This window comes from Mesoplodon mirus (genome assembly GCF_964341445.2).
Source record: "Mesoplodon mirus genome assembly, chromosome: 8".
NCBI classification, from domain to species: domain Eukaryota; kingdom Metazoa; phylum Chordata; class Mammalia; order Artiodactyla; family Ziphiidae; genus Mesoplodon; species Mesoplodon mirus.
The window spans coordinates 7492723-7513993 of NC_138984.1; the positions used below are offsets into that span (position 1 = coordinate 7492723).

Below are 21271 nucleotides of genomic sequence, written 5' to 3' on the forward strand. Positions count from 1 at the left end.
CAGAACAATGTGTGGACCTGATGTGCTGCCTCCTGTGTAAGCGAGGGTGGAGGAAATAAGGCTCATATCTGCCTCAAGGAAGTCATACATAATAAAACGCTGTTACCTGGGGCGGTGTGGTGGCAGGGGAAGGGACACCGTGGAAGCTGGGCAGATGGAGAAAGAGTGGGACGGAAACCTCTTTCTCTCTTACACACACACACACACGCACACGTTTTTTAAAAAAAAAATTGAACCACAGATTGTATTACATATTCAAACCAACCAACCAACCAACCAAAAATCCCTTGGTTCAAAACTTATAGCTGCTTATGAAAGGATATTCCAAGAGGTGAAGCCTGAGTACACTTTACTTTAGAAACTTAGCACGTGCACACACGCATGCGTGCGTGTGTGTGTGTAACAGATCTTGTGATGTCTTCTTAGTTGCCTCCTATTGGATGCAGACAGGTTCGGCCGCCCACTAGTACCTCTCCTGTTCCAGCCTAGAAATCCAACAACACCTTAGCAGTTCACATCGCCATTTTAATCCCCAAATCCCAGGGTTGGAAGGGGCTTTAAAGGTCACTGCATCTACTGCTCTGGCCCAGTGCTTCAGACTTAAATTTGTCTGAAATTTTGAGACAGAAATTCTCATTAACCTGATTTTGGAATGATTTCTTCCATTTAATTTTAATGGAACATTCTAGAAGCTTTGGTTTTAACTGACCTGTCTTAAAATTGCTACAATTGATAGGGTATCTGGCAATTGGTCCAGAGTGAATTAATACTGACGAAGGAATATGCTCAGCCCAGCCAAACAGCACTTTTCTCCTGCTGTTGGCTAACAGATACTCCTCCATGATGGTGGCAGGCTGACAGTAACTCACAGCCCTCACTACACAGAGAATAACTGCAGACAAGTACACTGAGAGGAAAACTGGATGGAGCTGGCGTGGGTGAACTCTGTCTGGGAAGAAACTGATGTTATCTCAAAAGCCCACTGGTATTTTTGTAACTGACATGCATGACCATGCAGCTCAATGATCAATGCTATTGAGAATTTCAATGATTTCCATCTAAGGAGTTGAAGACTGAACACAAAGAGAACTTAGTGGGGTAATCATCTTTTTAAAGGGGCTTTCAAAAGGGCAGACCCCACTGAGGGGCCGCAAGAAGCTAGCAAAGAATAAGAATGCATCTGATCATAAGACAGAGAAAAGCAGGTGTAACTGAGGTGTGCTATTTGAGTCCCCTTAGGGACGCTGTGCTGTGACAGAGTCTGCACAATGGAGGACACCTCTAATAACAAAGAAGTGGTTAGGAAGAAGGATTTGCTGCTTCTTTCTTCCCCTTTGATGCCATCTCTGTCCCCACAGATCAACTGGATCACAAAAGTCAATCAGCAGGGAGACTAGAAAGCCAGGGGTGCAGGAAGGTAGAGTCAGAGAACCTTCTGACTGTGGGAGAATTATCTGTCTTATCTGGAGTAAGAGAGATGGCAGGCAAATATCTGGACTCAGCCCTTTCTGCTGTTTAGTGATGTAAAGAAGAGAATCTTTAGGATTAATCATCACCATACGCAGGCCACCTACGTTCTGGAGAACTCCTGCACTGTGCTGGGGCTGGGCCAGAACAAACCCTCCCGGTGGCAGGTAAGCTGAAGGGCTCTGTAACACCTTCCCACTAAGATACGTAATATTTACTCTAATTCTGTTGCCACAGATCTCTTCATAGTCAGAAATCTCTAAGAAGTCAGAATCATTCTAAGGTTTATTTGTAAAATGGAAATGGGGAGGGCCAGAGTAACAGAGCCAGGAGAATCGAGCTGAGTTTTTCCAGAGTCTGAGATAAAGAAAAGCAAAGAGCAATGAGGGTGGGCAACAGGCTCCTGACAATGACAGGCTGAAGCAGGCGGGTGGCAGCTGGCGGCTAAGGTCCAGCCTTTCTAAAAAAAAACAAAGTGGGTTGAGAAGAGCTTGGTGCCAAATTTAGTCTGAGGAATGTGTTCACCTCAAACCAGCTGGGAACTAATCCTCAGTTATGTCCCTCACCCCAGGCTGCAGGGCACAGAGAGAGTAAGAGAAAGGGAGAAGGTAGACAGGAAGTGGCAGAGGCCACAAGCAATTTTTCTTTTTCTTTTTTTCTTTTTAAAAGATGGGCTTCTCTTCTTTTAAAAGCAAACTAAAATTTAGACAATCTAGACTGAGCTCCGGAAAGCTAGACCCTCCAGGCACCTAGCAATGTGCAGACTATTGGGAAGGTTTCTGGGTTTGGGTTTTTTCAATGGCTTTCAATGATATAACAGATCGTTTAGAAGGAAATGATAACATTTTTACATCATGGTCTTCAGGGAATCATTCTCTGGCTATTCAGCTGTCCGGCCCAGGCCAGCTCTGGCTTCCTCCTCTCTCCCTCCCTGAAAAGCAAATAAAATTGCAACCCCCCTAGGTTTACTAGGGCAAACTTCAATCTCTCATTTCTACCGAGCGACCACACCAACTTCATTCGCCATCAAGAGAGACCACTGCTTCTGTGCATGTCAGCCTAGACATGCAGGGACCCAGAATCTACCCCACCCCCACCCACCCGACCGCCCCAAACCAGCAGCTAACTGAGACTTCTACTGAAGCCATGGTTAAAAGGGCGGTGTTTATTTGTAATGGTAATAGAGGTCAAACGACATAGTCCTGAAATATTAGCAGCCACATGTAATGTCACAAAACATCAGATAAATTGAGGAAAAGTATTTGTGGTTCAAGAATTATTTAAATAGCAGTTTTTTATTTCTCCATACATAATGATCTACTTGGAAGGGAGAAGAGGGAGGGAGGACAAGAAGGCTAAAGTTTGGGGCCTCTAAAATGGCAGCTCAAACCACCACAAGCTGGGTATGCGCATCTTCTTGGAACACCCCTTTTACCACTTACAAGGTTAAATCAATAAAGGTGAAATATGAAGTCCTTCTCAAGTCTGTTAGGACAATGAAGTGAGTTGGGTTTTTTTGTTTAGACTCTAATACTCCTCTCATTCTCCCAAGTCTGTGCTTCAAGGAGAACACCTAACCCATGAATGCTCCCTTCAATTTGCCCTATAAAAAAGATATTGGGGGGGGCAACAAAAAGAACAAAGAGACTACAAAACAGCAATTATGCAACTTACACAACTATATGACTTTTCAAAGCAATTCAAAGATCTTTTTCCTGGGGAATTTAGTGTTAGCTAAGGGGAGAGGGAATAATTTTAAGTCTTCTTCCATTCTGTCTATTCCAATTTCATTTTAAAGCTTTTTTTTTAAATGGAAACTAAGATGCTGTTGAATTTTAAAGGCACCACCATTAAGAGGTAAACGCTGCCAATTAAACTACGACAAAAACCTTTCTCATCACATTCATTGTAAGCATCCCAATTTTAGGGATATTAAAAGCAAAAAAGAAAAAAAAGGAACCTTAGAATTAAATACGGTAATGCTATTAAAACAAATCCATTATAGCAGCAGGCCTCTGGAAATTTAACTGATTTATTTTGAATATCTGCTGTTTTCCAGCCTACAAATCAATGTATCAGTATTAGAGCTGATACATGTTTTTCATCCACCTCAGAATTCTATATTGACTATACTTTACAGATAAACTCTTTAAATTGCAATTTTGAAAATCTAATGTTATCATCTAGAAGCTGAATTTATAATAAAGGAATTAAACTATTGCTAAAACAGATATGAGTGGCACGAGTGTATAGGAATTCTGGGACTGTTTATTACTCAGACCCCTGGCCACCCGCTTCTGTCCCTCACAGTGTCATGCCATCTCTTTAGCCCATCTGAGGAATGTAGGTCTCCTTTTCTTGAAAAAGCCTCCCTTCCTTCCCGGGAGAGGGGAGTTCTGAAGTAGCTACTACAGCTGACATGTTCTTTTTCCATTTTAGAAATTCTCCATTTCTTAGGGATGGGTTTGGGGCGGGGATAGTTACTGTCCAGGAATGTGCTCTCGGGTCGGGCACATGGGAGATACTGTCCTTTTATCCATTCCTCTCATCCAGAATAAATTTACCCAATTCAACTCCTTCTGCTAAAGAGACAGACATGGACTTGGAACTCCCTTAACTGAAATACAAATATTCTTAAAGTGAATGCTTCAGTTGACCCAGACTTCGATATCCCAGGGTCTCTCTCTGCCAGCAAACACATGGTGGTCTAGCCACAATACAACCTGGAACCGTGCCTCCTACGCAGCCCTGACATCTACCCCCGGTTCACTTTAACCGCTGAAACTCAGAAGTTCCATCACTTGTTTCCTCACAACTGACAAATACCACCAGCAAACGAGACATACCTCTCACCTAACCCATACTGTGGCCTGTGGAACTGTCCTATTAGTCACAGGACACTGCCAGATGGCTTAAAAATGGCCACGTCCGGGCAAAAGGAAATGGATCTCTGGTCCATTTCTAATCATGGAATGTTGGCACCCGAAGACACCAGAGACATGTTAGTCCATGGAACCTCATTTTCCAAATCAGAAAACAGAAGTGTAGTGAGGCTCATCGACCTGCCCAGGGCTTCACCAGGAGACACGTGACCCAGGGAGGCTAAGTCAGTGGCTTTGGACTCAGCAGTTTCCTCTGAGACTGTGGCATCAGTCAATGAGGAGGGGCTGGAGCAGGCTCAATGCTGGCAGAGGCAAGCCTGGGCGCAAGTGGGGAGAGGGCATCCCCTTGGGAAGAGGGTCCTACGGCTGAGAGGTATGTCACAAGGTTACAGAGAAGGTAGACAAGGCCCTACCCTGAGTGTGAGAGACAGAGGGGGAGCGTCCGATCAGCGGCCGCTGCTGTTCACCAGGCCATGAAACTCCTCCCAGGCCCTGGCAAACCAGAGACAAAAAACACAATAGTACATTCAGATCAAAGGCTTTTTAACAAAGAGAGAACAGACAAGATAAACCCACATCCCATTTCAGATACCCTCAAGGTCAAGTGGAGCCCACCGATACCTGGAAGCACAGCAGTGAGGTTCTCCTCCTAGACTTTCCTCTCAGCTTAGCAGGGTGGCCGGCACCTTTCAGGGGCAGCTGGCACTTCTCCTGGCTCGTCTCCTGGCTAAGTCTGGCCCTCACTACTCCCTAGAGGATTTGCACGTCCTTCGAGTCACTCCTTCAACAAGTCTACAGGGGAGACCAGTGAGGTCAGAGCTAAGCTCACCCACCACGGGAGACACCTCCAATTCCCTGAGGCGAAGGGCAGCCGTGCTTTCTGCCTTGGGGACCTGAGGACAGGTGGCAGAAACTATCTTTCTTCATCAGGCCTCACCCTGACGGTAAAGGCAGGTACCCAACAGCATTACAGTGTCCAAAGACGCAATGAGGAAATTACACCACTTTATCTGCTTTCGTATTTCCAAGCTTCTGACCCTTCTAAACTCAGACCCAAATTCTTATCAGGTTACATGTTTCTGATAATACCCAAGTAACTATTACCTTAAAATTTAAGTTGTACATGTCACAGCAGCTCAAAACTTCCAAGGGCCAATGCTCAACACAACTTTAATGCTTATTAACTCAATTTAGAAATTGGAGTTAGAAAGGGATAAGAAATGTGACTGAGGGTAGAGTCTCTTGGAATGATGCTCCACAAAGACCAGGGCCTTGGTGACTGCTGGCCAAAAACCAGGAGAAAGCTAGATCCCCTGTGTATCCGGAAGCCCTAACGCACCTCAAGTTTTCTGAGGAGCTTATGTCCTCCCTTTTTGCCTTAACCATTTTTCAGCCACTTAGGGACAAAGCGTCAGGTAACTTCCCTGGGAATTATATATAAAATGGGTAATTTGGTGTCTTTAAATCTAAAATGCCTTATTGTCAATTATTCCATTCTTGGTTTAAAGGGGTGATATACCCATGGTGACAACATATAGGGTTTAACGTGCTAAATTATTAACTCACTACAGGTTTAATATTATAACCACTAAAATATATTTTATCAGTACGTCTCCTACAGATAGCTTTTCTTTTTTTAAATAGGAAGGGATTAAATACAGAGACCTGGCACAACAAATTCATTCTTCCAGGCAATATTCACATCAGTTTCATTAGTATTTCCCTCTTGTAAACAGCAGCATTTATAAGTTAATGATGTATCTCTCGGAATAAGAGATTGATCTGAAGTTAATGGTTTCTTCAGAGAGAGTATTGCCAAAATACTGATACATGTATGTTAACGGAAGGAAAATGGAAGAGCACCCTTAAGCATGCCAGTCTTTATCAATTCACAAGCTCAGTTTCCACAGAAAGACATCTGCTTCACAGCTCCTTCTGGAGAGATGGTAACGTGGTGAACTTTGAGAGTCCACGAGTGATGTCAGAAGGTCATGTCACTCTTCACTCCAAATGAAGATAAGGGGAAAGCAAAATCTGACGCTTGGGCAACGACCCAGGAAACCCCTCTCTTGCTCTAAAGGTGAGACTTAAATTCTATTTAAGCAATTTAGGTGTCAACAAGAAATTACATGGCTGTGTTGAAGCTTCACCTCATTTATCCTTTTGTTTCCAGAAAGCCCTACACTAGTCCAAACAGAAGTTCTCTGTGTCAAGAACCTTCAGAAATATGGATGTCAGAGTTCCCCTCTAATCCAGTTTAGTATTAAACTGCCCTCCCATTTTCTTCAGCAGTATTTTCTTCATATGTAAAAACTTCAACATGCAGAATGTGGGCAAAGAAGTTTCCTCATATGGATTCAGTGGAGATCAAATAGCTGATCACAGTCACAGGTACAATTGCTGGTTCTCACAGGCTAATGCTTGACTAAGACGCAAATCAAACGCCTAAAACTAGGTGCGAATGTTCTAGCTTTTTTCCATCTGGCATCCCAGGCATATTAGTAATATTAAAACATTTCTTTTAAAGGTAAAGAAAGAACAAGTTAAATGTTAAAACTGTCATGTATATTGAGTTTCTTAAAAAAAAATATCCTTTTTTAAATTACCGTGAGATTAATATAGCCTACAGGGCATTCTAAATAGATTCAAATGACAGGATAACAATGAGTCCTTTAAAGACCACTTTTTACCAGCTCACTTACCAGAAAGCAAATTCTGAGAGCAGGGATCTCATTTCTGTGTAACTCTGTACTTGCCCTTACTCTGGCCCAAATCTCAGTTCACAGCCTTGCACTCAGCTGGCCCTCATACTCATGGACGAACTTGGCCTCCTGCTAGTCTGGGCTTTACCTTGAACATCAGCATGGGGGAACATTTCACAAATGCAAAGCCCAGCAATTATGCTGGTATGACCCAGTGCCACCTGGCTATGATTTAGCCATGGCAAGAGAAGGGATGGTTGGTTCTTGCCTACAAAGTTCAATGTTTAAATACAATGAAATCTAGACGTGGTGAAGTCCCCCTGATTCGACCCATTTCTCCTCTAGAATAAATGAATAAAGAGAAGTCACCTACCCTCAGCTCTCTCTGCAGAGGGGCCTGGTCAGTCTTCCCAACACTGTGGCCCACTGAGTGCAGCTGGCCCTGTCTTCCCTCTCCCATTCCAGGCCAGAGGCACGAAGGGACTCAAGAGACTACTCCAAAGAGGAATCTCCTCACAAAAGGCACTGCTGCTCTCTATGGCTCTGTGCCCCACGTCTTATCCTGGTGGTCCCATGATTCTGGGTTGCAAGTCTGGCTGTGTTATGAGATTGTCCTCAACATGGCGGATACAGTGAATCACCGGATGCCTGCAAGGACCCAAATCTCTGAAATCTCAGCTATGATTGGCCTCATTAGAAAGAGCCACACCCCCGAGCTAGCACTCAATTGAACCAGTTTCACGTTTCTCAGTGGGACCCACGCACCCTTAAGGGGCTAAGAGTTGGCAATAAGCAAGGGTACGAGGTGGCAGGCAGCTTCCCCTCTGCAGCAAAGCAGCTCGTCACGCCCTGTGCGCAGCAGCGGCAGCCTCTCAGGAGTGCAGCAGGAAAAGGCCACAAGCAGTGTGATCAGGGGAAGCCTGGGAGAACCAGATAGTTGAAGGAGGACACTGGAGACTGGACTGAAACAGAGCAAGGTGGAGGCACGCTTGACTGAGAAATCTAAGCCACCCCTGAAAAAGTGCCCCTCACCATTTCCAGGAGCCCTAATCTCCAGAGTAGGTGGGAGAGCACTGCTGGCTCTTTCTTCCTCATTTCCCTTGAGTTCTCAAGTCCAAGCAGCTGCTGTTCCTTGGCTCAAACAGAGCCATACCTGTGGGAGAGCCACAAGGAGCAGAACAAAGCAGAACAGTTCCGGTTTCTGTTCAGATGTGGCAAGGATCACAGGGGTCTCAGGGTCAGTTTGGTGCTTTCTGATCAACCCTTACTTTGGAAGGTGACATCAAGCTCATCCCCTGGACCAGTTACATCAGCTGAAATTAAGGTCAATACAGGTAACATTATAGTGGAAGGCAAGAGGGAAAGGGCCATAGAAGGTAATTCTTTGACAAACGCTGAAAACAGAGAGAATAGGCATTTCCATACATCAACAAATCTCCATCTTCTAGGTCCTTCAACCAATTTGGGGTACGTAATAGAAAAAAGCAACGACACGAACACCTTCAGGAGGCTGAGCCCAGGGCACTTTAGCCCCAGTGTGTGTTCTGTGGGACCCCAGGCCACGTGGAGCCCGATGGTCAGTGAGGATGGTACAGCTCAGGGCGCTGCTGCCGTAATGGAAGAGCACAGCCACTCTGGCAAACTCCACGTTATGCCCACAGCCACCTTCACGGGCGCGATCAGGCAACCTGGCCTAGTGCGGGCAAGTATTTCATTTTTGGTTTTGGTGGCAGCTCCTCAGAAAGCCTAAAGTAACGTAAGGCTTGCTGAAATTCTACATGCAAGTGAGGGGCCTGAAGGCCAAGCTGTAGCACATACACGCCAAGCCACAAGCACATGAGGGGCTGGCACGTGCTACGTATGGTCAAAGGCCCTAAGGAGCACACACTCAAGCAGGACAAAGACATCTCCCCACCCCAGGTCCTGATGCACAACAACCCTGGGGACTGGCAGGAAGGGAAGGGCTAGAACCTTGAGACCGTGCAAGCAGGGCGAGCTCAAAGAGGAAGATGATCTGGCTCTAAGGGGAGAGCAGAAGGGAGAAGGCTGGCAAAGAGCTTGTGGCTTGGGTGGCTTTGGCACAGTGAGAAAACCCCATTAACACAAAGCAAGGAAGCTCTATACGTACAGCCGCACACAGACGGAAGCAGGGCTTTACCTCCAAGCAAGAAATTTCTTTGAAGTAAGACAAACAAAGCAAAGCAGAGGCCAAGGATCCCCCTTTCCAACCTTACAGACTTTCAAGCTGAATTCTAAATCAGAAATCGCTCTGTTCTGGTCATCAGCATGACTAGATGGAAACTAAAATTCAAATACCAAAACAACAGGGTCTCATTTTGAGAGCTAGATATCACCTCGTTATGCCGGACCTCAGCAGAGCTGGAACAAAATACCATGTGACGTTATACAATGGGCTTATGAAAATGAGGCTGCGTTCCCCGGATGGCCCTCCACGGAGAAGTCTGTGCCATTCCTTAATGTGGTGACAGTCAGTCTGAAAGGCCACTTCTTTGATGCACCATAAAGAGCAAGAGCATGAGACAAGCTAGTTTAGCACCGTTTATTAAGTGATCTCAGCTGCTGTTGTAGCCGCTGCGTGTCAGCCTGTTCTTAAGACATAAAATGCTCTTCCGATTCCTCTTGTCCGGGACAGAAGGGTCTTCCAGGTAGCACGCCAACAGAACAAGAGACTCCGATGATGCCAGCTTCAATGATGGTGCCATCCAGAGAAGGAGAGGGTCATGGCACATTCAACCGCGGCTTCCAGAGGTTTTGAAAAAGGAGCCTTTGGGGGCCCAGCCTGCCTGGCATTCTAGTGGAAGTGCAAAATGTTGGCACATTGGGAGAGAAAGAGAGGGAGACGCGCGGGCAAAGTAGCATCTAGGTATCAAGGAGGGCTTTCTGGTCCCTGTAGCTGCAGGGCTGAAGTACTAGGCAGACCTCTGGATAAAGCAGCAAGCAGCAGACTAAAGCAATAAGCCCAAAGGCTCTCCTAGACTCTAAGGACTTGTACGTGTTTCTACAAAAGTCAGGAAGAACTGCTTCAGGGTATTAGAGAGGGAGAACAGTGGAGGGCGGGGGGAGCTGAAAAATACCTCTTTCCCTTTCCTATCCAGGTGAAAAGGTTGCTTCTAGGGGGAATGGGGGTGGGGAGCATTTGGGAACCTTGAATGTAAGGGTTCTAGAAAAGGTAGGTGTGGGTCTCTCCAGCCTAGACTGAGTCTGGCTGGAGGGCAGAAACTACTTGTATTCCAGAACAAAGAATAGGAAAAATCTGCCTAGAGAAAAAAACAATGCTGACCCGGGACTGCCGAGGCAAGCCATCAGGGTCATGGCTAGCTAATAACTGTTGGTGGCTACAATGAGCCACACCCAGCCATGTGACACAGACCACCTCCTATGGCAGCATTCCCAATTAAAAACTGGCGCTTAGCTAGTTTAAGCCAGTTCCACCCACAATATGATCTGGAAATTCAGGGGGAAAAGATTCCCAAATGGTCTGCCTGCTGAACACCATGGCTGGGCTCACTACCAGTAATGCTTTTAATAAGCAGGATGATGATATTATTGCTAATGATGACGATGAGAGCAATAATACTTGGCCCTGTAAGAGCTTTCTCCATCTGAGGACCTTCAATTACAAAGATTAAATCAGCCTCAAACAACCCTGTTGGGTAAAGCGTTATTATCCCCCATTTTCCGATGGGGAAACTGAAGCGGAGCGGCAGAGAGACTTTTCAAAGGCACACACTGATATTAGAGTCAAAGGAGAGAACTAGACCTCCAAGGCCTGACTCCTAGTTGGCTCGCTCTCCCTCCAGTTGTGAGAAAAATCTAACAGCCACTCCCCACACGTTTTCAGAATAACCTGGATTTATTTCTGACATTCAGTCACTGAAGGAGCAACCCTAGCCAGTGATTCTCGTTTGTGGACGTCCAGCCCCACTTCCCCGAGTCTCAGGTAGACTGCAAAGCTGATTCCCCCTTCGGCATCCACGCTCCCCTTAGCTTCTACTCCCACAAACACGCTACTCTGCCTCCTCTACGAGTTCAGCTCTACACACAAGGAAATGGAGTCAGCACTCCTGATACGAAGTCGATTTCCCAGGACAAAGAAGACAGACGGAAGCTAACAAGTTAAAAAGACATGCAAAAGTGGAGTGAGGGCCAGACGGGGAGGAGGGCCTTACTGTTCAGTGAAATTATCTTAAAAAACAGCAAGAAAAAGAGCACTTTGTCTTTCATTTTACGACAGTGGTTAGTGCGTGAAAGACAAGACAGCCTGTGTAAATAAAGCCAGCCCAGGCAGTGCAACTGGGATTCTGCAGAAGGGCTCTCTCTCGCACAAAGCACCCCACAGTGTAGGTGCACAGGGAACCTCGCCAGCAAAGAACTGCCACAAGTGGCCAGAAGCACTAGGGGAAGACTGGTCTGTCCCTTCTCCTGACGTCAGTCTCCGTACGACCACATTCCTCTGGGCCCAACTAAGGACCTACTTTTGCTAAACTTAGGGACACGCCCCCCGCAAGCCCCCACAACACGTACTTGATGCTGTCGGTGTGGGTTTTGTATTCCATAATGGTGTTGGGAGGTAGGTTAAGCACTCGCCGAAGCGTATCCCGGATGCGGGCTGTGGTGGCTTGGTCGCTGGCAGTCTTATTCCATATTGAAATAATGTCCTCCTACAGGAGGAACGACAGAAGGAATCATCAAAGCAAATCGGAGGCAGTGAGAAGAGTAAAGGCAACATGTGAAGCAGACCTGCCCGTGGGGTGGCTTACCTGAAACCGGACAGAGACCACAGCCCCACAGATCTCCTCCCCGACCATGAACTGTTCCCCCAGCATGGCCAGGATGAGATTCTCCCAGCAACGGGACGCCAAGCCTTTCCGCAGCCGAATAATCCACTTTCCACCATTTTTATTTGCATCATCCTGTGAAAAGGGAGAAAGCATTTAAAGTTAAAATATGGTTTCACAGCTCTTTTGCTTTTGCTTTAGGGCTAACGATCCCTTGATCACTAAGAAGTCTTGTTGCTTCCCAATTATTCAACTCTATAGGAAAAAATGGCCAAACGGACCCTTTAAGAATAATCCTCTCTTGGGAATTCCCTGGCGGTGCAGTGGTTAGGGCTTGGCACTTTCACTGCCGGGGCCCCAGGTTCGATCCCTGGTCGGGGAACTAAGATCCCGCAAGCCGCGGCGTAGCCAAAATGATAATCATCATCATCATCATCATCATCATCATCCTCTTTTTTCAGAACTACATCACAATGAAATGATGTCAGATTTCAAACACAGATCACTCCTTACTTCATTCGCCATAAGTTTATCAAGAGTTACCATGTCCCAAATACAGACATGAAGCCACAGTCTCTACCTAGATCCAGTCTAGTGAAGAAGATAGACAAGAAAATTAATTACAGCAGTACAGTTTGACAAGTACTGCTGTAAGAGAGATATGCATAGGTAGTTCAGAAAGAACATGACAGAAACACCCAAGAAGAGGAAAACATTTAAGCCGGGCCTTGAGGGACACAGGAGTTAGCCAGGTAAAGCAGGTGAAGGGCTCTGCAGGCACTGGGAAGAACATGGCAGTGTGCAAACTCTGACTGTGAGACAGAGATGCAAAGAGGAAGGTCTAGCTACAGTGAAGGGAGGATTTAGGGATGATGGGTGACAAGTCCTGAAAGGTAATTAGGTGCAAGATCATGTGTGTGATGGAGAGCTGCATAAGATTTTTAACTGGGGTATGTGTGGGTGATCCCGTTTGTCTTCTAGAAAAACACTCTCGCATCAGAATAGAGAAGATAGGTTACAGCAAAGAGATCATAGTGCTCAGCTCTGGGTCTCCAGTTGCTGCCCATAAGCTTATTTTTACTCACTTTAATCATATGTACCCTATGGTAATATATTACACACACACAAAACCAGTTCTATGGGAAGAGTAATTTTAAAAAATCCTTTAATGTTGTTATAATACCATGTTAGTGATAAAACAATCTTTGAAAACCATCCACACAAACAATGGAATCAGTGCCTTTTCCTAGAGGTCCTATTTCCAAGGGACCAAATAGTGACGCAGCTTTCAGAGAAGACTTTAAAATACTTCTTTAGAATTAAAAAAATTTTTTTTTTATTTTTTGGCAGCACCGCGAGGCACGCAGGATCTTTGTTGCCCGACCAGGGATCAAACCTGCACCCCCTGCAGTGGAAGCGCACAGTCTTAACCACTGGACTGCCAGGGAAGTCCCGAGAAGACTATAAAATACTTTCAATTTTGACATGGCTTTAAAAACAAATAAAAAAATTAAAAAAAAACCAAACCAAACAAACAAAAAACCCCCAAAACAAAAAACTTGCTCAGAAAAGCAGTCTGAGGCTTTCAGTTCTCACCTCCCACATGGGTTTAATTCCTTCTTTGAAGAGATGGAAGTCACTGTGGCCTGTCAGGTCCCCGGGACGTACCATGTGGCTGTAAAACCTCCAGAACTGCTCCACCTGCAGAGAGAAGACAGCAGAGTGAAAAGATGTTTCTTGTGCTTCTTTGAATGAATGTGAGATTGAAGAGAAGAGCGTAAACGTGGAAGACACTCTGCTAGAGACTCTGCTTTCTGGAGGTTAGGTTTTCATTTGGGGGACTGTGTGGGAAGGAAGGCATGTGAGAGGAAAGCACACTGTATATTTTGATAAAAGAATAATGTAATATTGTTGATACAAGAATAAACTCTTTAGGTGGGAAATGCCAGCCTCAGCTAGGAGCCTTAGTTGGTCAATGTCAATACATACTCTCCTGCAAAAGTCACAGGATGATCATCACACGATGTAAGGGGACCTTGTTTTTACACAATAAAAATGACTTAAGTCTTGAGACAGATTAAGTGCCACATAACCTCAGCCTGAATGTATTTCTTTAGAACCAAATCACTTTTAAAAAAATACAGTATTATTAACTGTGTGAGTTAACTAGTCATTGTGCTGTACATTACACGCCCATGACTTATTCATAACTCACTTCTTTTTTTTTTTTTTTTTTTTTTTGCGGTACACGGGCCTCTCACTGCTGCGGCCTCTCCCGTTGCGGAGCACAGGCTCCGGACGTGCAGGCTCAGCAGCCATGGCTCACGGGCCCAGCCGCTCCGCGGCATGTGGGATCTTCCTGGACCGGGGCACGAATCTGTGTCCCCTGCATTGGCAGGCGGACTCTCAACCACTGCGCCACCAGGGAAGCCCCATAACTGCACTTCTTGATCGAAGATGTTTACCATTAAATACAGCATTAGCTACAATGAAATACATTTTATTTCTGTTTAGTTACTGAGCATTAAGTGACAGAATCAACCACATGCACTACTCCATACCATGGTGCCCTTGCTCAGGCCAGGACGGTCCAAAAACCAAGCAGGACTCAGCCTCTTGCTTAGGGTTTAAGTCCCTTTTCTTAGCTAGAAATTTTCTCTTTGCTCCTCCTTCACAGTCCCGTTAGAAAATTAGACATATTTCTCTATAAAATGTATGCTGATTTATATTCATCATGCTATTTGTTTCTCTCACTAGAGATTTGATAGGAGAGATTACTTCCCTATTCCTCTGCAATTCATGGGGAATAGCCACAAAGTACTGGCCAGTGAAGTGCACACTTTAGGAGGAAAGAGAAAATGTGGAACAGTCTGAAGAAACAGTTGGTATTTGCCAAGACACTGCTGGCTCTAAATTAAACATGAAGCAAGATTCCATAATGCACAGCTGAAAATGGGTACCAAGCAGACAGAGACTCAGGTCATACTCCTAGATCTGGATAGCAACTGAGGAGAAACAGACCTCAGACTGTGTGAAATGGCTGTGCCTTCCATTCCTCTAGAGAGCAGGAACACGGGAAATGTCTCAGGTTACAAAGAAATTAGGAATGAATGCCATCTGTAGGACTTCAACGCAGTGTTTCATCTCAGCCACTGCCATGCTTAATTACACCCAGTGATTTGGGACAGCGAGTGGTCATATGCATACAATGAGCAATAATCTTTTCCCACCCTAACACAGTGCAAAGTAATGAAGTATGCCTACTAGAAACCGTGGCTCACTGTGAATCAGGACTTGAGGGGGGGGTGGGGACAAAGTACACCAACCATTCCCAATCCTCCAATTGAGCATTGCTTTATTAACCGTTTGGTCTCCACCAATCTTAAAGCCATCCTATATAATCTTATACCCAGAATCCTATATCCAAACCATAAGAGAGATGAAATAGTAAGCAGATTGAGAAATAGCATTAAACTTTTATCTTTTTTCCTTCTCTTAAGGCAATTTTCATTTTTGGAACTCCCAACTGAAACCAAAAAATAAACATTTAGACTCAGAATATGAAGTGCAGAAAAGACCTCAGAAATCATCTCAACTACCTTCTTCATTTTCTAATTGAGTAAACGGTTTCAGAACTTGCCCTAGCCCACAAAGTCAAGCAGCAGAAGAGATGACACTTGTGATCCCCACGTCCAATGCTCTTTCCATTTCAAGACACGGCTTTCTTAGTTACCTTAACTTCAAGAACTTTTTAAATGTTGTCAAACACTAGGATTGAGGACAAATGGCAAATACTGCTTTGGCATCATTGGTTTTACAATGTAATTATTTCTTTGTGAGGAATTTAATATTGTGAGGCATTTCCCAATGCCTTGAATTACATGACATTGGTGAGTATAAAGAAGCATTAACCCAAGGTGATGCTGATGATAGACTGTTCAGCTCAGCATATATGCCCAAAGAAAAGAAAACAAAAACCCTCCTTGAGCAAGTTGGGTAAATTCATATATACCTTTCTTAAGAGGGAAAGAAAAATGCTAGAAATAGTTATAATTATGCTAAAATAACTGAACAAATTCCTGAATGAAAACTTACTCCCCAGTTCAGTTTCTTCTCTGATCCTCTGAGCGCTTAACCAGTTGTTTACAACATAATGGCTGCCATTTTACCTGTAATGTCTAGCAAGCAATCAAAATGTCTGTGGATTCAGGAATGTTAGGACTACATGGATATTTTTAAGTTTAATTCTACTGTTCTCTCTGCCAAGAATTTCTTCCTCTTCTTATCACATGTTCAAATTCCTTAAATTCAATCTCAAACCCATCTCCTCCCAAGAGGCTTCTCCAAGGTGAAATTAATCCCTTCCCTCTGCACTCCAAGAGCACTCTAGCCAGGCCTTTCTTACAGCACTTCCCACTGCCTCCCTGTATTGGAAATTCCTGGGCATGTCTTATTTCCCTAAGGGCAAGGTTTTGTATTCATTTTAGAACCCTATTAGTGCCTTGAATTCATTCAACATTTCTTGAACCAAATATATACCAGTGCACAAGCTATTTTTAATAATTCAAAAAAGCCTAGGGCTTCCCTGGTGGCGCAGTGGTTGAGGGTCCACCTGCCGATGCGGGGGACATGGGTTCGTGCCCCGGTCCGGGAAGATCCCACATGCCGCGCAGCGGCTGGGCCCGTGAGCCATGGCCGCTGAGCCTGCGCGTCCGGAGCCTGTGCTCCGCAATGGGAGAGGCCACAACAGTGAGAGGCCCGCGTACCGCAAAAAAAAAAAAAAAAAAAAAGCCTAAATTTACTGGTGGTAAGAGAGCACAGGCCAACTAAAACAAGATCTTTGCTTTTGGCTGAAATTATATCAACTCAGCATAGTAATCAGATGATCTGATTATCAGTTACATATGCATATCTGATTAATAATAAACAGATAAATATAGCTTCTTCTAGTAAACAAACATTTTTAAAAACTGGAGCCTCTTGGCATGCATTTTGGTATATGGAAGAGTAAAAGAGTACAGGCTCTGGAAGGTGGTTGTCACAGCCTAACCCAACCTGAGCTTCAATACTGGTTCCTCCACTTAATCAAGTAAATTATCACAGACTTGAGACTTCAGATCAGATACTTAACCAAGTCTCATTTTTCTTATTTGTAAAATACGGATAACATCACTGACCTCATAGGGCTATCATAACAATCGAAGGAAATCACACAAAGTGCTTATTATTGTGTCCTTCCTCTTTACTAATTTATTGTAAAATTCATTTTCTATTATAGTTTTCTTTTCCAGTGTCTGCATTTTAAACTTGACAAATACCTCAATAATTTCAAGAAAATAACAAATCCTGCATTTGATTCGGCCCAGAGATTGACTGTACTGCACCTACAAAATATATAATAATCTTCACTGAACAAGACCGGTTTTAGTCGCAGACAGCTTCTCAGGGTGCACAACTCCAGCTACCTGTGAGGGAGATAAGACAGAGCGTGGGCTCTCTGTACTGACAGTACTCACAAAAAAATAGACTTCCTTTTCTTTCTGAACACAGAAAAAAGATGCTACTTTATGCATAATCACTAACATATCCGGAACTGTAATGGGAGATTATTAAACACAAAAACTCTAATTTTATTCTCAACTTTACTGTCAAGCTTCATGAGAACAGACACGTATTATAAAATTTTGTATCCCTCATGACACCTTGCACACAGTAAGGACTCAATATCTACTTAAACAAGCCTGTATTTCTGTATTGTCCCCTTCTGACCAGTTCCACAATTCACATACTTATGGATACTGACGTATGTTACCTATGGACGTGTAATGAGAAATCTAAGAACGAGCCAATTTGACTTCAGAGACTCAGGTCAGTGAACTAAGGAAACCAGAATCCTAAGTATGTTACCAGGAGGGTATATAAACACAACGATGTAAACACAGGCATGAATGTACTACCAAGGCTCGCTACATTAAACCACCCAGTACTCACAGAGGCAAAGGTGCCAATCTGTTTGATATTCTGTTCGTAGCTCTGTGAGCTGGTGGGACGGCCAGGGGTTCTCCTGGAGTACCAGAAAGTGTAGTTATACTGCAGGGGGTGCTCTGCTGGCCCAGGGACAACAGCCTGTGAATTAAAGAAGGTGTGTTAATCTGGGCATTTTTCACGTGCTCTGAGACTGAGAAAACATTTTACAGTGTCACCCCTTACCACCTCCACACTTAAAAAGGATACACCCTCAGTCACCTGCAGCGGGCTCAAGACTCTGCTGACACAGTAAGTTAGTGGTTAACTGACTCTAGGTTCCTGTAACATTTTCTCTGTTCTTAATGCTTTCATAACTTTCTAATTCCTATCATAGATATTTATGTTTGTATCTTATCTCAACATATTCCCAGGCCAAGTCGGCCTCCTCTATGACACCCTATCACTTACTGGCTAATGACGTTGGGCAAGTTGCTTAACCAGTCTGTGCCTCAGCTGCTTATCTGTAAAGTGGGGAAAATAATCACCACCGCCTCATGGGGCTGCTGAGAGGATCAAATTGATTAACAGACGTACAGTGCTCAGCACCATGCCTGGCACAGAGCAGTACTCAATAAATGACAGCTACAAGCATTGCTGATACTGTTAAGTGGAAACTCCTTCACCCACAGGCTCATTCACCTTTGTGTCCTCTTAGCACCTAAATGCCTGCATCTGGAAGGTATTCAATATTGTGGGATAAATCAGCTCAGACTATTACTAACTAAACAGTCAAAAATTCTAAGTGACCTGCAGGATTTGAAATACTGAGCAGCAGCTTCTGAAGCAATTAACATCCTTGTTAAACTCCAGGGTTTATCTCCCCTGCCTCAGGCTAGGAGGATGCTGGAAAGCAAGGCAGCATCTCAAGATCATGTGGCAAGGGAAAAGTTCTAAGTCCCAAAATGAACTCCAGTGTTTCAACAACCTTTTTTGAGAACAAAATCAGATATTACAAACAGGATGCCATCAAGTTAATCTGCATCTTCCAGATTTCCCAAGATAACCAAGTCTCAAGTCCAAAGGCAACCACATCTATACAGCACAGAACTTACCTTCCTCTTGCTGCTGCTCTGACTCTTGTCTCGTTCCGTTTTTTCCTTCTCACCATCTTTCTGTGTGCTGTTTTCTTCATTCTGATCGTGGTCCCCACTGTCGTCATCTTTCAATCTAAATGGAGAGGCAGAACGTTACCCCGTGACTGAGCTGATTCCTGCTTATCTAACAAAGCCACCAGGTCAAATGAACTACCATGAAACCAACCCAAAGTCACTCAAAGATACAGGCAGTGAGGTGCACATGAGATGAGAAGACGGCAAAGGAATGCAGAGCGGCAATTAGGAGGATTAAACAAAAATGAAAGTGCACATCAGCTAACTTGTGAATTCCAGAAAGCACCACATTCTAGTTTTCTAAAAGGCTGCGCAAAGAAGCGAGAGGTAAACGGTGAAAGGGATTGTTTTCCTTGCCAAAAATAGTCAATAATGAGAAGAATTTCTGGATTAAATAACTGCTTTGGCATTTCAAATGAAGTTAAAAAACGTACTTTTCTTTCTTGCCACTTCTTCTAACCATCCTTCCTACCCCTCCCCGCTGCTACTGCTTTAGTGTAGGCCTTCCTCCCCTGTCATCTCAATTGCATCGCCACCAGCATGTTCTTTCTGAATGCAAATCTAATCATTTAACTTCCATGCTTAAAACTCTCAACTGTCCCTTGCCCTTTGATGTCCACCATGCAGGATAAAGCACAATGAAATATAAGATCCTCTAGAATCTGACTCCTGCCAACTGGCAACCTCCTTCCCTCCTCCCACCTCCCCAGGCAACCTATATTCCCACATCTGTGTTATTTGCAAACACTACCCGCTCAGCCTAAGGTACCATTCCTCCCACATGTTTCTCCTACTAGAGGGGCCCTTAGAACAGTGTCTCATTAATCTTTGTATCTCCAGCACCTAGGACAAGAAGATGCTGCCCTAACATGTAGCACAAGAAGATGCTGAATTGATGTTAAATGAAAAGAAAAAGAAATTAGAGAAAGGAACGTCTTCTTGCCTTTCAAGTCAAATGTACTTTAGGTGCCACCCTTTCAGGAGCAGTGAAACCACCCTAAGTGTCGTGTAGTGGTTTGCTATGATTTCAAATCCACTTATTTATGACTTAAATGAAGATATTTTAATCCACCTGTTTATGACAGAGACAAAACAAAAGTTGTTTTGAGAAGTAAAGTTGTTTCGCTATAAGAAGGAAGGGTGTTCGGATGTCATCTCATCTGCTGTCATTGATAAGCAGTAGCAGCTCACTTGCTGAGTGGCACCGCTGGGGCCTTATCAATAAAAACAAATAAAGAAGGAGCTATGGTGAGGGGACATTTAGACTATAAATACTGAGAGTTGTGTGAGGAATATCCAAGCGTTTCCGTCCGGGCAAAGCTATCCTTTGCTCTGAAGATCCTGAGCCACTCACTCCCGGTTGGTAGTGACGTCAAACCCTGCAGCAGTCTCAGGAAGAGAAGGGACATGAGTTCCTGCTGTGGCCGAGGTGACTCCTTTAGCAGTGGTGACAAACCGTGCAGTGGCCCCACAAAGACCAGTCTGCCCATCAACACCAGAGCTGTAGCTTCCTGGCAATGTGCTCTAGCTACAAGTGACTTTTATCTTTGAGCTGGCAGCTGGACTTTAGCTGCTGGTTGGCAAAGCCATCCCATCCAGTACCAATTCATATAAAGGTACAACTGAACTAAATTTGGACTTTATTCCTTTCATCTTCCCTTGCGTGGAACAACAGTGTGACTGACCTATCATTGGTTCGGAGTATGGTATGTTATTTCTTTATTAGCTTAACAAGGGACATCTGCATGCTACTGGCTTATGAAATTACTGTAATTCCCACGCTGAATCTGTCGTAAATAAACTACTGGCAAAGAAAACCTGTCTCTGAGCATAATTTGCCACCACCCAAAACACAATACTAAGGCTTTCAGTGAACCTAAAGTTCACTGGATCCAGACAAAAAGATAAATAGAAGGTGAATTCACAAAGATAGTAAGAATGCTGTTTAGTCTAGAGCTGGACCATTAACTTACAGATCTTTTCTGAAATCACTTTTCCGGCCCTATCCAGTCAAATGGAATCTGGCAATTCTCAGGAAAGGTACCAGAAGTGGTCAAATTGTAACTCGGATACAGGAATACCTCAGAGATATTGTGGGTTTGGTTCCGCATCACCGCAATAAAGCAAATATCACAATAAATCGAGTCACGCAAATTATTTGGTTTCTCAGTGCATATAAGTTATGTTTTCACTGTACTGTAGTCTATTAAGAAGGCAATAGCATTATGTCTTTAAAAAGTATGTATCTTAATTTAAAAATACTTTATTGTGAAAAAATGCTAACC

The 21271-nt window shown here is 44.2% G+C and overlaps 1 protein-coding gene across 3 annotated transcripts in view; it reads right to left on the bottom strand.

Moving 5' to 3' along the window:
- Positions 1-21271, bottom strand: part of EIF4E2 (eukaryotic translation initiation factor 4E family member 2) — a 29022-nt gene that overhangs the window by 3180 nt on the left and 4571 nt on the right. Inside the window, exons 2-7 of one of the 3 annotated variants that reach the window (XM_082631005.1) lie at positions 18930-19044; positions 17842-17976; positions 13447-13551; positions 11833-11985; positions 11597-11733; positions 4763-4841 (exon numbers count right to left, since the gene is read on the bottom strand). In XM_082631005.1, the coding sequence (XP_082487131.1) occupies positions 4796-4841; positions 11597-11733; positions 11833-11985; positions 13447-13551; positions 17842-17976; positions 18930-19044 (691 nt within the window). In that variant the 3' untranslated portion in view covers positions 4763-4795. Of the gene's footprint in view, positions 1-4762; positions 4842-9597; positions 9864-11596; positions 11734-11832; positions 11986-13446; positions 13552-17841; positions 17977-18929; positions 19045-21271 lie in introns of those variants that run through there. The other 2 variants (XM_082631004.1, XM_082631006.1) reach the window with 2 other exon arrangements.